The sequence below is a fragment of the Zootermopsis nevadensis genome, unplaced genomic scaffold, assembly GCF_977971745.1.
Source record: "Zootermopsis nevadensis isolate Lab colony 2312 unplaced genomic scaffold, Znev_1.0 Znev_ptg000001l, whole genome shotgun sequence".
Taxonomy (NCBI): domain Eukaryota; kingdom Metazoa; phylum Arthropoda; class Insecta; order Blattodea; family Termopsidae; genus Zootermopsis; species Zootermopsis nevadensis.
Window position 1 is genome coordinate 17,007,615 of NW_028259133.1, and position 16,541 is coordinate 17,024,155.

The 16,541-nt window shown below is 38.4% G+C and overlaps 1 protein-coding gene across 1 annotated transcript; it reads right to left on the reverse strand.

Moving 5' to 3' along the window:
* Nucleotides 1-1,480: 1,480 nt before the first annotated feature.
* LOC110833133 (uncharacterized) lies at nucleotides 1,481-15,333 on the reverse strand. The gene is made up of 12 exons (XM_087348073.1): nucleotides 14,562-15,333; nucleotides 13,982-14,255; nucleotides 13,221-13,345; nucleotides 12,234-12,455; nucleotides 10,962-11,225; nucleotides 9,409-9,570; nucleotides 6,359-6,889; nucleotides 5,581-5,854; nucleotides 4,729-4,853; nucleotides 3,482-3,703; nucleotides 2,647-2,910; nucleotides 1,481-1,644 (listed from the first exon to the last, which is right to left on the reverse strand). The coding sequence occupies exons 1-12, from the start codon at nucleotides 15,082-15,084 to the stop codon at nucleotides 1,481-1,483; spliced, it is 3,150 nt and encodes a 1,049-aa protein (XP_087204199.1). The 5' UTR covers nucleotides 15,085-15,333.
* Nucleotides 15,334-16,541: the final 1,208 nt, after the last annotated feature.

Consider the following 16,541-nt stretch of genomic DNA (forward strand, 5'->3'; position numbering starts at 1 on the left):
GAAAAATTACCATTTTACAAGTACCAACATTTCTTCCCGTCTTGTTTCATCTTACCATCAAAATAGTTAATGCTGTTAGGTACTCCCTTACCTAACATTTCATCGAAAATAGTGAAGTGACTGGTGAAGTGCCAATGACCAGCAGATGAATCCTGATGAAAGGATCAGTTAAACGCTCAGAATTTTTAAAATCGCACACTCGTACCCTCAAACTGGGCAGAAACGCAGATCATCTGCGGTTGATTTTTTGTGATAATTAAAACCGTAACAGCTCAAGAGCCTAAGCCGACTAGCTGGCTGCTGGCCTCACGTTCACATGCCTAAGCAGAGGTGGACGAACATCCAACCAGATATAGGATGACGTGTGGTCAGCACGACGAACCCCCAGCCATTGCTAGTTTTCCTGACCGGATTACGCTACTCATTGTAGCTCCCCAATTTCCTCACGATGCTGGGTTCTCACCGGTACCATAATCCTTATTGTTTATTGTGAGTTGTGATGTTTCTTCAATTCTAACTCAATATAAGGTAGTAATTACAGTATGTGTTAATGGTAACTTTCAGAAGTATTTCTACTATAGGTGGAGCAATAAATTATTGATAGGAATTGGAAATGGTTGTATGTGAACGGAAGAAAGAAAGCAGTACAAATTTTGAAGCTCTTCATTATGCAGTTTTCTCCATGCCCCGCCATCTCTTCTAGGCCTGATGGGGTTCTATTAAGGGACGGGAAATTTCTTAGCTATCTGAGAAGATATAAGCTTTTGAAGAAGATATATACCATATATTTCGTTATCCAATTGAATTCTTTTGTATATGAGTGTACTAATGATAAAATACTAGCACCGTGAAGACACTGAAAAAACAATAACTTCAGATCTTATTGTTGTTTACAACATTCCTTCATAAACATTAGTTTGAGTACACAATGTGTTTCAGAATTAAGAGATCCTCTTTTATTTGTGGTTGGAATTTCTCTTTTGCATTCGGGAAGAACCAGGTTCAAATCGCGGCATGATGACCTTGAATCCTGGCTGAAGTTTACTTTTAATTTTACATACGCACTGGGACAATTTCCAATATTAGGTTAATACTTCTCTTATTCCATATCCTTTCCAATTCATTATCCAGCTCGGTCATTGCACTCGTTATAGTCTGTTACATACATATTCATTAAATACGAGCAAGGAATAAATGCAGAAATGTTATTTTTGTTTCCATCTTCTTAAGCATGAATAAAAACACACGTAAATAGCAATTTTCACACACTTCGCACATGTCAATGTACATCACAGAAATAGAGAAGCAGACTTCGAAGCTTCTGGTAGTTAGTTCATTAACTGTAATTTCGTCTATATTAATTGCACAGGGCGACAGAAAAGCAAACTTTTAATATAGAATTAAAGAGAACCACATTTTGTCGTCCACTTATTTTCGTCTTAATTGTAAAAAACGAGCGATTCATGACCAAAGACGAAACTTAAATGCGTTTGAAGGACAGCGGCATCTTCCCTTGGGTCAGCAGCAAAAAGGATTTGGGGTCATAGACGACAGGCACAGGAGTTTCTTTGCAAGGCGCCACCTCGTAACTGGAGAGCACGTGTATCAGTCCCGCCTTGACCTGCATCAGCCCGAACCGCATTCCTGTGAACAGAACCGCAGGCTCATATTATAAAGTTAATTTCACTTTTCCATCACACTTCGCCTTATGTCACTTCTGAATGTATGGTTTAGAAGCTTGAAAATACCAAGAACATGAAACACGTTAAACGTCGTGGTCGAGTGGTTAGAATATTTTAATTGTACACTGGAAGCGTGGTGTTAAAATCTAACTTTGAAAGTGAACTAAATATGAAAGAAATGAAAAGAGATGCTGAGGAACAGAGTTGTATCTAAGAATGACGATGAACATAATAAATTTAGTATATATTATATTTCGCGGAATTTCTTGAATAATTTGTGTCTCCTGATATTATTAGGATATAAATGCAGAAGACTACAGTGGGTTGGGCGTGTGTGTGAACTGAAGGTGACAATGAATTAGTACAATATTTTGTTTATGTGATTTTACAGTAAATGTCTGCTTGGCGGACTGCAAAGAAAATGGCGCGATAAAATTGGATGTTGTGCTGAGGTTTTCTTATTCTGAGATGTGTGTTCAATGGCGAGCTTTCGTGTTACTGGTGTTCAACGATTGCATTTTGGGTACGAAATTACGCCTAATCTGCTACAGAAAACAAATTGCAGAACTTTAAAGAATTAGCATTGAATGAGTTAAAGGTCTCACAGACACCGGATATTTATCTTGAAATTAAATGAGTTTTTGGAAATAGTATATATTGATTTATGAAACTTGAATTCCACAGTGCTATTTATATTATGTGTATCACAATTGTCAATTAAAGTAACTTATTTCCCACTTTTCGAATAAGAATACCTTATAACGTCCTTAAACTTGAGGTAATTTCCTAAGTCTGAGAATCAGCAAGGCAGTGCAGAAATTCTCTGACCTAAATGTAGACCAATAATACACGTAAATGTTTATATTATAACTATTATTATTTATTACAGATCAGTTACTAACCTAACGAATTTTAATTCCGATTTGAAAATCTCTACCTTGCTTGATTATATATTTGTACTAACCTATGCACCTACGAGGACCTTCCCCAAAAGGGAAGTAAGTGTAGTTTGGCTGATTATGCTGATTTTCTTCTGTGAAACGTTCCGGATCGAATTTCTCCGGTGTTGGGTAGTATTTTGGGTCATTCTGAATTGCCACCACCGAGATGTAAATTCCGGTCCCTGCTGGGAGTATTATTGTTCCCTTTCCTGAAGGGGATGGAAGCTCATAGTCATTGACGCATTTCCGATCCAGAAATGAAATCACCGGATACCTCCTCAGCGTCTCTGTAAAACGGAATGGAAATCAGTGAGGAGAAGTAAAGCGGAATGGACACTGGAAATTGACGACACAACAATGGATAGTGTGCCCAAGAGTTACTGGTAATTTAACGAATAAGAGGTTGAATTCCCAAGTCCTGATAATAACTGAGAACATAATAGGGGCAGAGTGCTCGACAACTGCTAGTATTTGAAATCATAACAAGGGCTACCGTGCAAAGACCTGCTTGTAATTCAGGACGGAACGTATACTGTGAGAATTACCTGTTATTAATTTCAAACTTAAGGAGGAATAGAGTGCTGAACAGATGTAAAACCACACTGCGTTACAATACAGAAGACCAACAGTGAATTCAGAAATGCTAAGAGAATCTCACATGTGAAGAGACATGTTACATGTGTAAGTTTAGTGCTTTTAGTATTTTAAAACTTGTGGTTTGTGGTCTCATGTATTGTAATGCTTAATCATACCAACGATTTGTAAGAACACGTCGCTTACATCTTCTGTCTTGAAGATTGAGCTTCACAAATCATAACATCACAATCCATAAAACATAAACGATTTCAATCCGCTTACCTCTGACCACCATGTCGAGATAAGACATCTCACGGATGCGGTCGTATGTGAGCTCTCCGTGGTGTTTGTCCAGAACCTGCGTTATCTCCGCCCTCAGTCTCTGCTGAATCTCAGAATGCAAAGCGAGTTCGTACAAAGCGTAGCTCAGTGTAGTGCCCGATGTTTCAAAACCCGCTGCTAGAAATGCGAAAGCCTGTGCCACAAATTCGTCTCCGTCTATTTCTGAAATAGGAAAATATATCGCTGTCGTATTGTCTTCGTTTTCTACTTTCGATATACACTGCTTTGTCTTGTTTTGTTGCTACGAAGGTGGTGCATATTTTCGCACTTGACATTTACGTGTGTCAATTACATGAATGTTTATTTGCGTAGAGTTTTCTGGTCCATTGTCTTTGATGTGGTGAAAACCTTACCAGTTCCGAATGAAATCAGAAATGTTATTACCATGTTGTCATTATCCCAGCACTTAACATCTCCGCGGATGTAACTTCCATTTGTCAACACCACGTTTCTGTTGATATTGAAAGCAGAAGTATTTTTTTCGTAATTATACCGCTTCATTTTCTGTACACCACCTATCCCTTTACTGTTTTGTAAGTTATTGTGAAAGCTTTCTGATTTTACGAAAATTTATTAAATAAGTCTGCCATGTAGCATCGTTATTGAGAACCTGATCTGTAATGTAAATTATATACAATATCCTCACTTATAGAGACAGTAATAATACATCATAGTAATATTCAAATGATTTGACTCTTTAAAACGCTAGTGCCCAGAAACCAGCTCATAAGCTATAGGTTCTTGTAAAATTGGTGCTAGAATTACGTCATGATATTGTAACCAAATAGAAACATGAAACTCACGGTGAGCTTCACTCGCATTCCAGTGGGATTCAGAGAAAGTACCGACCTGATAGAAATTATCAAGAGTACTCTTTCCTAATCTGTTTGAATCTTCGCCCCCTAGACTCAGCCTTTTTGCACTCAGGCAATGCGAGGACGCCTCATCGCTGCGAGTTACGAAACTTGGAAAGAAAAGCGGAAGATTTAGGTGAAACGAAAGCACGAATTTAGTATTGTCGCTTGTGTGGCAAGGCTATTTTAAAAGTTCACCTGCATTCGCGTTTTGTGTGAGCCTACGTAAATTTTTGCGATTAAATTAAAATGTTCCTCGTACTGTTTAGAAGTTAAATTTGATGCATTATTTTGGTATTACCCATATCATATAAAAGAATGCTCTCAACTTACCAAAATGTGAATCGTTCTCTTGACTCTTTGCTGGTATTTTGTCTTCTTGGACGCTCCTTTTCCATTTATTTCTCATTTCGATCATAGAATCCAGAAAATCATTTCGTATAACCTCATTCTTCTCCCTATGACAGAAAATGTTAAAAGATCGTTGAGAAGGAATATGGAATTGCAAATATTTATTTGGTATTAAATTTATTGAAGAAACTGTCCACAGTTAAGTATCTGAAACACACAACAGCGTTTCAGAGAATATGATATCCAATTACGGCAATCTTTAGCGGCCTAGACTAATTTATTTTGACAATGGAGGGTGAAATTTGTCTCTGATCTTTTGATCAATAACTCCAGCTACAACTGCATGTAACTCCCACTTCAGCTTAAATGTGTGATACTGAGGAACGATGATAAATTGAATATTTTCACTCTATAGAACATAAACTCAAATACACGCTCATATGAAACAGTACAATTGTGTTTAAACACTTTCTGTTTTAAAAATATAAGAGCATGTTAATATTAACCCCTGGTCATTATCGTGATCCTGTTCAATTATCCATAGCGAATGAGGCTATAATATTAATTTTATAAAATGCAAGGGGGTCCCGATTTTCAGACTAGTCGGCGAGTAAATGACGAGTTCCTCTTTCCTGAAATTTATAAATAATTCTAAAATATTTTGATGCTTGTATTCTACACTTGGGTAAATGTAAAAAAAATTATACTTTTTCATTGTAAATTTTCGTTTGATGATGAATTTTATTTTATTAACGAATTTATTTCCTTAACATGTTTACTATTTTGAATATACTAATAGATATAGTAGAGAAATAATATACATATTTTCCAGACCTGTAATCCACTGTCTGCCAAACGGCCTTCCTGATGTAGTTGGTTGTGTCGTCATCCACAAATTTCAGCTTCAAGATCCTCTTAAGATTAGGCGCGAAGAACATTGTCAGACCAGCCAATCCTCTTCTAATTGAGAAGTCGAAAATATTGCGCATGTATCGTCTGAACTCTGCGTCGGGATTCTTGAGCGAGTTGCTGTTAATGCCGAAGGCGCAAGACGCTATCACGTCGGTCGTGAACCTAGCCGTCGTCTCTCTCACATCTACTGGGGTCCCTGTGAATATTATGAAATAAGTAAGCTGATTCATACAACATTGTCTTCTGTTCGTTTCAGTCCACAGAAATAATAAAAATCGAAGTTGTCGTTGTCGTTGTCATGGTATATGTAGATCTGGCTCGTACGTACAGACTGCAAATGTAAATTTCTGAGGAAAACCCGGACTGTAACGATGTCGACCTTCTGGGATGTGACGCCGTGTGAACTTGCAAGTATTTACGTAGCTACTACGCACAAGTACACATGGAGTCTTAGTCCAGGAGAAGAACATCGCAATTCTCAACGCCGTGAAAACTGAAATTTCGGTATCGCTTAGACATTTGACGAGTAACAAGTGTTGCGCAAATTGAACAATTTTAAACAAAGTTTAAAACAAAGGGAACTTATAGTTATAACTTTCCTGGTGCATTAAATATAGTCAAATATAATCATCTGATTCAATTTCATGTACTCTGTATATTCTGATTAGGGATGTATATGATGCCGCTTAGGATCACTTACCGTCAGCTGTGACCATGTCCAGATATTTCACCAGGTCCTTGCCACAGAGTTCCACAAGGTAGAACATCAACTTCATCTTTGCCGATGTAAATACCGGAGTCAGGTTCACTCTGACACGGCGCCAGCGTTGTCCTTTTGTCACAAATATGGCCTTTCCAAGCAGAGGGTCTAGGTTTTCGTCAACTGCGATGACACGGTCAATGAAGTTCTGCGCATCCTTTACCAGAATATTCTTCACCAAGTCCAGGTCGCGAATCAACAAATTCGGCTGATCGAACGCGAAGATGCCCACAAACGGCTTGTCGCTATGTTCGCTGTAGATTCTTTGAAGAGTCTTCCCTATATTTTCCTTCAGGAACATCACTTCCTTTAGATTGCCTACAAACGGCAGGGGTTTTACGTAAGAGACACCGAGTTCCTTCCAGAAGTTGAAGTTTCGAGTGAAATAAAAGTATAAATAAATAAACAAGCCACACAAAATTGTGAAGAGAGCGAGTGTTATGTAATTAAATATAAGAGCCATTATTGGAAATTAACACTGAATTTATTAAAGACGATATTATGACCACTTATGCACATTTAAACTTTAAAAACAATTTTCCAAAGCAATATGAAACGAAAAAAACAGTGTATTCAAGGCTGTTATAACTTTGAAGTGACTTTACGCCTCCCATCAATGTGTTAGAAAAAAATCTTGTTTTCGTGTTTATTGTAATCAATGTACGACCTGTTTTGAAAACAATTGTGCCAAGAGTTGAGAAGGTGATGCCGTTTAACAGAATGCAGTAAAATCTGTTTCAGTGTGTCCTCTTTAAAGGCAGTAAGAAAACTGATCTTTCTGGCTTGGATCGGATTTGCAAGAAGCGAATTACGTTGCTTCCACTATCACGCAACAAGAAACTCGACCTTCAGACATGTACGGCTGTAAAAGGACCTTGAGACTGTTATATTTGCATCTAGGCTTTGTGCCCTTCAGAGAGCGGCTCCTGATCTCTATCGACATCATTTATGAACTTGTATTCCATTAATCACTGACGGCCCGTGGCGTATTTACATCAATAAACTATTATTAAAATGCTCTTTTTTATGAGATACACAATTTTTTACAAGTGCGAAATGTTTTTCGCTGTTCGTTCCCTCTTAAAAACGAAAATGTTAATGCTCACTATTCGGTATTTCTCCGTGTAATATTCTATCGACACGTTGCAAAATGGCTGGTAGATAAGAGGTGGATAAAGGTGAACTTTTGTGGGAGATGAAGCGATGGCGTAAAGGGGATGCAGGATGACGATATGAAAGTAGTTAGTTGTCGCTGAAATGTAAAGGTCCCATTCGACTACTTTCTAAAATCTGAACATTGGATCTTTCAGCAGTGATCTTTGAGCTGGTTGCAATCTTCCATCCCCACATTACACTAAGGTAATTGATTGGAAACAGGGAGTAATTCTTCACATTTTCGCTTTGTTATCTTCACTGTGAAACCGCGACATTGAGTCTTTATTTCTTTTAATGTGCTCGTAGGAACACGATTTCCTGTTTTTGCACTCCGTGATTTAGCGTTCTTCTGATTCAGATTTTCAAGGCGACTAACGCAGTTGTGCTTCGGCAAAGACAAAGCAAAAAACAAGAACAACAACAACATGTGTTTCCTTCAATGTCATCTAGGTTTCTAATGTCAGGGGCACCTGAAAGGCATACGATTACATGATGAGGATGCCAGTAAATGCTGTGCAGAGATTCCAGAGACACGCATGAGGCCCAACCTCAGTTTGCCAAGTTCCTCTCAGGACTGACAATCAGCAGTGGATGGAGTATGCACATGAAAGATCATGTTTTGTGGGGTTTACGATTCCATAATTTTACATGCTCATATTTGCTGCACTGTCCAGCAATTCCCTTCTCTAACCGACGGGTATTTGTAAGCAGAGACTCGCTGGTATCGATAGCGATAAACTAATCGGGAAGCCTCTGTCAGAAAGATGCTTCTTCATATAAGATGATCACAATCCAGAACATCAACTTCGGCATTCATGAATTTATTTAACGTTGACGAGTTGGAAAAGAGCGGTCAAGTCGAGTTTCTGGACCTTGTGAACGCTGTAATGAACCTTAGAATTCCATTAACTAATTAATTAGCTAGCTTAGGGAACACTTCTTTCATGCTTCCCGAACAGTACCCGGTGCACACCTCTTGTCACATCCGTGCACGCCACATGCCCCGCCCATCTCATTCTTCTCAACTTAATCACAATGATAATGTTGGGAGAGCAGTACAAATTTTGAAGCTCATCATTATGCAGTTTTCTCCATGCCCCGCCGTTTCTCATCTACGCTCAGATGGGGTTCTATTAAGGGACGGAAATGTCTCAGCTATCTGAGACACTAAAAGCTTTTGAAGAAGATATATACCATATACTTCGTTATCCAATTGAATTCTTTTGTATATGAGTGTACTAATGATAAAATACTAGAACCGTGAACACACTGAAAAAACAATAAGTTCAGATGTTATTGTTGTTTGTTTAATTTGTGTTTGGAATTTCTCTTTTGCATTCGGGAAGAACCAGGTTCAAATCGCGGCATGAAGACCTTCTTTTCTGACTCAAGTTATACTTTTTGTTTTATATACGCACTGGGACAATTTCCTAAATTACGTTGCTACACCTCTTGTTCCATATCCTTTCCAATCCATTATCCAGCTCGGTCATTGCACTCGTTATAGTCTGTTACATACATATTCATTAAATACGAGCAAGGAATAAATGCAGAAATGTTATTTCTATTTCCATGTTCTTAAGCATGAATAAAAACACAAGTAAATATCAATTTACACACACTTCGCACATGTCAATGTACATCACAGAAATAGAGAAGCAGTCTTCGAAGCTTCTGGTAGTTAGTTCATTAACTGAAATTTTGTCTATGTTAATTGCACAGGGCGACAGAAAAGCAAACTTTTAATATAGAATTAAAGGAACCACATTTTGTCGTCCACTTATTTTCGTCTTAATTGTAAAAAAACGAGTGATTCATGACAAAAGACGAAACTTAAATGCGTGTCAAGGAGAGCGGAATCTTCCCAATCGGAAGGAACAGGAAACATTTTGGGTCATAGACTATAGGCACAGGTGTTTCTTCGCAGGGCGCCACATCATAACTGGAGAGTACGTTTATCAATCCCATCTTCACCTGTATCAGCCCGAACCGCATTCCTGTGAACAGAACCACAAGCTCAGCTGAGGAACAGAGTTGAATCTAATAGGCATGAAGAAAGCCAGGAATTTGCTATATTACAGAGAAGACCTTTCCTTTTTGATTTATCGTGGTCATTTAGTGTTGGTGGGTTAGTGAAGCATAGGGCTGTCTCTACGATGGGTTAGACGCGTGGGTAAAACGGAGGGGAAGGCAAATGCAATAATTGTTTGATTAGCAAACCTGTTTGTAACGTCTCCTCGAAAGACTGAATTAAAGGTGTTGAGATAACATTCAAACGTTTCTTAAAGATGTATTTCGTAACATACTGAAGTCGACGAAATCGGTTTAAGTCAGTGATCAGTGAAGGGCTCTGGTTGAGTGAAGGTAAAACTAGTAGGATCTGAGGTTTTGACGGCGGTGAGTTTGAAGATGGCTGTCTTCTGGGTTGTTGTGACGTGTAGTCTGGTAGAAATTTACTGACGTTTCAGAAGCCCATGCTACCTCCATCATCAGGACGATCGCCCTCGCGCTGATGATGGAGGTAGCATGGACCTCTGAAACGTAGGTGGACATCTACCAGACAACACGGCACAAGGACCCAGAAGACAGCCATCTTCAAGGTAACACTTGTGCACCTCTGCCAGAATATTAGGGTAAACTACTAGGTAAATAATTTGCAGTAAGTTATAAAGAGATTAATTTTCGTACAGTTTAATGTTGTCACCAGAAAATCCCCTTGAAATTTAATAGAGTTCTGTTAAACGATACATAAACTTCTCATTGTTCACACAAGGAAGAAACTGTATGCATAAGGTATACATCCATTATCGCATTTAGCTTGGCTTGGCCGGACGAACTTCTGGTAGTACAGAGAGAGAGATTTTGCGGGTTGTCCGTTTACTTAGGAAAGGCGAATTTATATTGGCTTAGTGGTTGCAGCACACCGTCCTAATTATCCATGCATTCCGGCATCACGCACGGCAATGAAATAATTAGGGACGTATTTATCCCATCAGTAGTATGATAACTCCTGCTGTATTTTCAGTAAACGGAACCTACAAACTGTTATTCTTTGACCGTGTTTAAAATGTATAAGAATTCGTTTATTAACCTTACAATATACAAAGTTTTATATATAATGAAAATAAATATTGTCCATTGAGGATATCTTATTTATCATTTTTACATAAACATATTTTATTACAAAACTCTGAAGCCGGAAATAATTTTCAGGTCTAAATATCTACAAAGCCGTGCAGAGATTTTGTACTCAAAATGTATACCCATTATTTATGGAAGTGGTAATATTGTAACACTTAGCATTTATCATAGGCATATTATAATATTCACGTACTTTCAACTTCCTATTATTAGTGATAATGTTGAATCCATGTGTGTTCGCACTTACCGATGCACGTACGAGGACCTTCCCCAAACGGGAAGTGTGTGTAGCTGGGTCGATTCTGCTTATTATCCTCTGTGAATCGTTCGGGATCGAATTTCTCTGGTTCTGGGAAGTACTTCGGGTCATTCTGAATACCCAGTACCGGTATGAAAATTGCGATTCCGTTTGGTAGTATTACTGTTCCCTTTCCCGAAGGGGAAGGAAGTTTGTAGTCACTGAGGCACGTCCGATCCAAGAATGGAGCTACCGGGTACTTCCTCAGTGTCTCTGAAAGAAGAGAGTGGAAGCCAGGGTATTGAAGAAAGGACGAACAGAGACAGGTAATTCAACACAAAACAAGAGATGAAATGTGTAGCTGGTGTTCATAATTCAAAACATAATAAAATATATAGTGTTGATAAATCAAAACGTAAGAATTTATAAAGTTCTCAACAAAAATTGGTTATCAAACATTTAACAATGGATAAAGTGTTAAAAAGCCACTGATAATTAAAGAAAGCCTTCCCAAGGAAATCCGGTATATTTGGTAAAATCTTTCATTTGTGACTCTGAAAGACCGCAAAAGTCCATTTAATATTTTTAACAACATAAACACAGTTTCCCATTGAAATATTATTTTGTTTATATAGTTTACAAGGCTGACACTCGAATGTAAATATACCTACCTGTATCCTACTTATCGTCATGGTTTATGGATTCACGCTTTCCTGTTGTTTTTTGTGTGCAGAACAAATTCGACACGATACATTTTGGAACATTTAATGAACAGGCTTCTTACGTACCTGCAGACAATATGTCATTGCTACACCGGAGAACAAGATCTATTCCGTATTTGCGATCCGTGCTACAATTTTTCATGCTCTTTCGAGCTTCTAGTTAAAAATAATTTCAGCTGAATTAATTTGTTGCCTTATGATAGTTAGAGACTAAACAGTTGATATAGTCGTCCAGTAAGCAAGAGTAACCCGGATAAATTAAGTCTCCAGAAACAATCATAGGAAAAAAACATGAATTGTCAATGTTGTTTTCCCGGTTTTTCATCAGGGCTCGTGAAAACCTGCGTCGCAACTCAGAACAGCTCTAACATATTCACTGTCGTGGCAACATCAGATCTCACGAAAAATATTACCCCTGTGTGATATGAGGTTTATCAGGAGCTGGATGTCTGGAATGTGGTCTTCTGGCTTGTGATGTGTAGTCTTATTCCATCCTGCAGATAGAACATTACCGACAAGGTTACAGTCCACAAAACATAACTGATTTCAGTTCTCTCACCCGATATCACCATGTCGAGATAAGACATCTCAATGACGCTGTCGTATGTTAGCTCTCCCAGGTATTTTTCTGTCACATGCATGATCTCCGCTCTCAGTCTGCTCTGTATGTCCGGATGAAAAGCAAGCTCGTACAAAGCGTAGCTCAGTGTAGTGCCAGCTGTTTCAAAACCCCCCATAATAAAGATGAAAGCTTGGGCCACAAATTCGTCTCCGTCTATTTCTGAAAAAATAAAAGAAAAATTGATTGTCAGATCTTTGTGCTCACTTGTGCTGAATTGTGCTTTTCATGTTTTCATGTTTCAAAGCTGGTGCTTATTTTCGTTCTTATATGTTAGGTGTCTCGATTAAGCTAACATAGCTAAATATTTCCATAGAGCAGATTTCTTAGGTCCAATATCTTCTTTCAAAACCCGAAGTGTCATTGCCATGTTATAAAGATCCCTGTGCATTGTCTGATCCTGTGCAGGTTCAAGCGAATTTACACCCTTCTCTCCGAATTCCTTAAAATCCATTTTAAAGTTATCGTACCATATAACCCAAAGTATGGCAACTTGTTTTTCTCCGACAGTGCTATGACGACATTCCTCAGCAACACAGGAAAATCGTCCGAAAATTACGAAACAGAAACAATGTTGAAGGAGTGGGTAAACATTTCCTGTTAACAAAATGTCATTACATAAGAAAGAGTTGGAAGGTAACGTTTATAGCATATTACATGGAGACGCATTTCACTCAAATCGACGACTGGGACGTACTTCAGATGCAGTTTATAGTTGGATATCATTCATTTCCTTAGCATTAGCCATCACGTAAAACGTCTGTAATTCTGATTTAAGGTTTTCACAGCAGTGAGTATGACGATTTCTGTCGTCTGAGTTGTTGCGCCGTTGCAGAATGACCTCTGAAACGTTGGTAAACATCCACAATATTACAAGGCGCAACAACACAGAAGACAGAAAATTCGTCTGTAAGTCTGTTATCTTACCGAAATTCGAGCCCTCATTTCGACCGTCTCGAGATGTCTTTCCTTCTTTGACACTTCGTTCTCCCCTACTTCTCAACTCCATCATGGAATCCAGAAAGTCATTTCGTATGACTTTATGTTTCTCCCTAAGACAAATGTAAGAGCCAGTAACACCAACTGAAACGCCCTTATGGGAAGAATAGAGCATTATAGTCGATAATCCTTTCTATTACTGGGTTCTGGACTTCTGTTCAAGCTCTAGTGAATCGAACACAAGACATTGTTTCGGAAAATTCAAAGGGTACAATCAGCGTTTCCTTGTTTCTTATTAATGTATTCTTGAATTAAATTTTTATTGTAAGCAAATTCAAAATCTTCTTTGCTGGAAATTACCACACAGAAATACGTTGCGGGGGGTGGGGGTGGGTGGGAGTAGAAGTTAAGTGCATTCTTAAATTCATACTAGATAACAAATAGGTGGGCATATTTTTCTCTAGCCACCTTATTTCCGCGGATGTACTTTCATTTTTTCTTTGTCACAAGAGGCTGTGTGGACCCCAGATTCATTCTGGACGGGGAGTATAAAATTATAATTCTTCCCGCAGAAATTCTTTTATGTGTGTTCCTATGTACTTTTCGTCAATTAATTTTCTACATTCAGATGCACAAACAAAGCAGAGAAGGTGCAATTTTAGTTTATGTTTGAACCATGTTTATGTAATTTAATGATAAATATTTGTTATTTTTCACTTTCTTAAAAGCAAAGAGCATGTGTTCTTCACCTGTACTCCACAGTTTCCCACACAGTCCTCCTGATATAATCGGTTGTGTCGTCATCCAGTACCTTAAGATTCAATCTCTTATTAAGATTGGGCGCAAGGAACCCCAACAGTGCTGCCAATCCCTTCATAAAAGTGAAGTCAACCGCTTTGCGCATGTATCGTCTGAACTCGGCGTCGGGATTCTTGATTGAGTTGCTGTTGATGCCGAAGGCGCAAGACGCTATCACGTCGGTCGTGAACCTGGTCATCGTCTCTTTCACATCCACTGGGGTCCCTGTGAACGTTCCAAGATAAAGAAGTTGCTGCAAACGAATGTAGTGTTTATGACAAGTTAATTGAAGACTGTTGTCAATTTCTCTTCGCCACCTGACAAAACGGACTCGTCTCAGTCGAGACTGAGTCAGTAATTTTGCATGTAATAAAACGTATAATTAATGTGACATTTTACACACCAGTTTCAGTCGTCGATCGAAATTAATTGTTTTGACCTTCGCTAAAGGAACTTGGGAACTAAAAATTTGGATTTCCAACAAGAGTATATAGGACGCCACTTTGAAATGTGTAATTTGTGATCACTTACCGTCAGCCGTGACCTTGTCCAGGTACATCACCAGGTCTCTCCCAAAGATTTCCACCAGGTAGAACATCATCCTCATCTTTGCAGGTGTAAATACCGGGGTCAAGTTCAGTCTGACATGGCGCCAGCGTTGTCCTTTTAAAGAAGGCAAACTGTTTCCATACAATGGATCCAGTTTTTTGTCGAAAGTGAGAACATGGTCAATGAAGTTCTGCGCATCCTTTACCAGAATATTTTTCACCATGTCCAGGTCACGAATCAGCAAGCTCGGCTGGTGGAACGTGAAGATGCCCACAAACGGCTTGTCACTGTGTTCGTTGTAGATTCTCTGTAGACTCTGCCCTATATTCTCCTTCAGAAGGACCATTTCCTTCAGATTGCCTACAAACGGCAGGGGTTTTACGTAAGGGATGCCGAGTTTATTCCAGAAATTGAAGTTTCGAGTGAAATACAAGTACAAGAGAATAAGGAAAATCAATACAGGCGTTATGAGGATCAATGTTACCGACTCGAATATCAGCGCCATTATTGAACAGAAAGACGGAAATTTATTATGACAATTATTTTTACAAATTGAAGATTTAAGATTAAATTTTCAGTCATAAAATGATAAAAAAAATATGTCCTAGGTTATCAAATTCGGTTAGTGATCTGAACGTCCTCCTCTTTTCCGTATGAATATATTTTTTATTATTATTTTAATACTTTATACACGAGTTTATTTGAAAACAATTCTGCGAAAACACTTTCAAATGTAACACAACTGAATATAATACCACCAAATCTATTTTCATCTGTCTACCGTGGAAGCAGTAAGACGACTGGAAAGTTTATATAATGATTCTGTGTGGGAATGAAACGACATGGTTGCCAATTATTTCGCAGCAAGCAACTCGACCTTCAAAACATGTACGGATATAAAGGGTCCATGTCGCAAATAAAATTTTAAATGGGTTTCTTGTCTATGGTCCTAGCAGATGGCTGAAGTGTCTCCGCGTGTAGGCTGTTCATCGCAGTCCGCAGTGTATTATAGCAATAATTAATTTGTGCATTCTTATGGAAAAATTACCATTTTACAAGTACCAACATTTCTTCCCGTCTTGTTTCATCTTACCATCAAAATAGTTAATGCTGTTAGGTACTCCCTTACCTAACATTTCATCGAAAATAGTGAAGTGACTGGTGAAGTGCCAATGACCAGCAGATGAATCCTGATGAAAGGATCAGTTAAACGCTCAGAATTTTTTAAAATCGCACACTGGTACCCTCAAACTGGGCAGAAACGCAGATCATCTGCGGTTGATTTTTTGTGATAATTAAAACCGTAACAGCTCAAGAGCCTAAGCCGACTAGCTGGCTGCTGGCCTCACGTTCACATGCCTAAGCAGAGGTGGACGAACATCCAACCAGATATAGGATGACGTGTGGTCAGCACGACGAACCCCCAGCCATTGCTAGTTTTTCTGACCGGATTACGCTACTCGTTGTAGCTCCCCAATTTCCTCACGATGCTGGGATCTCACCGGTACCATAATCCTTATTGTTTATTGTGAGTTGTGATGTTTCTTCAATTCTAACTCAATATAAGGTAGTAATTACAGTATGTGTTAATGGTAACTTTCAAAAGTATTTCTACTATAGGTGGAGAAATAAATTATTGATAGGAATTGGAAATGGTTGTATGTGAACGGAAGAAAGAAAGCAGTACAAATTTTGAAGCTCTTCATTATGCAGTTTTCTCCATGCCCCGCCATCTCTTCTGGGCCCAAATGGGGTTCTATTAATGGACGGGAAATGTCTTAGGTAACTGACAGCTAGTAGCTTTTGAAGAAGATATATACTATATATTTCGTTATCCAATTGAATTCTTTTGTATTTTAGTTTACCAATGATAAAATACTAGCACCGTGAAGACACTGAAAAAACAATAAGTTCAGATGTTATTGTTGTTTACAACATTCCTTCATAAAAATTAGTTTGAGT

Bases quoted from the DNA above. Each gene is read 5' to 3' on its own strand.
- LOC110833133 (XM_087348073.1), bottom strand. From the start codon at position 15,084: ATGGCGCTGATATTCGAGTCGGTAACATTGATCCTCATAACGCCTGTA. The intron at 14,256-14,561 runs GTAAGTGATCAC...GAACGTTCACAG, and splicing joins GGACAAGGTCACGGCTGACG to GGACCCCAGTGGATGTGAAA. The intron at 12,456-13,220 runs GTAAGATAACAG...TTATTTTTTCAG, and splicing joins AAATGAGGGCTCGAATTTCG to AAATAGACGGAGACGAATTT.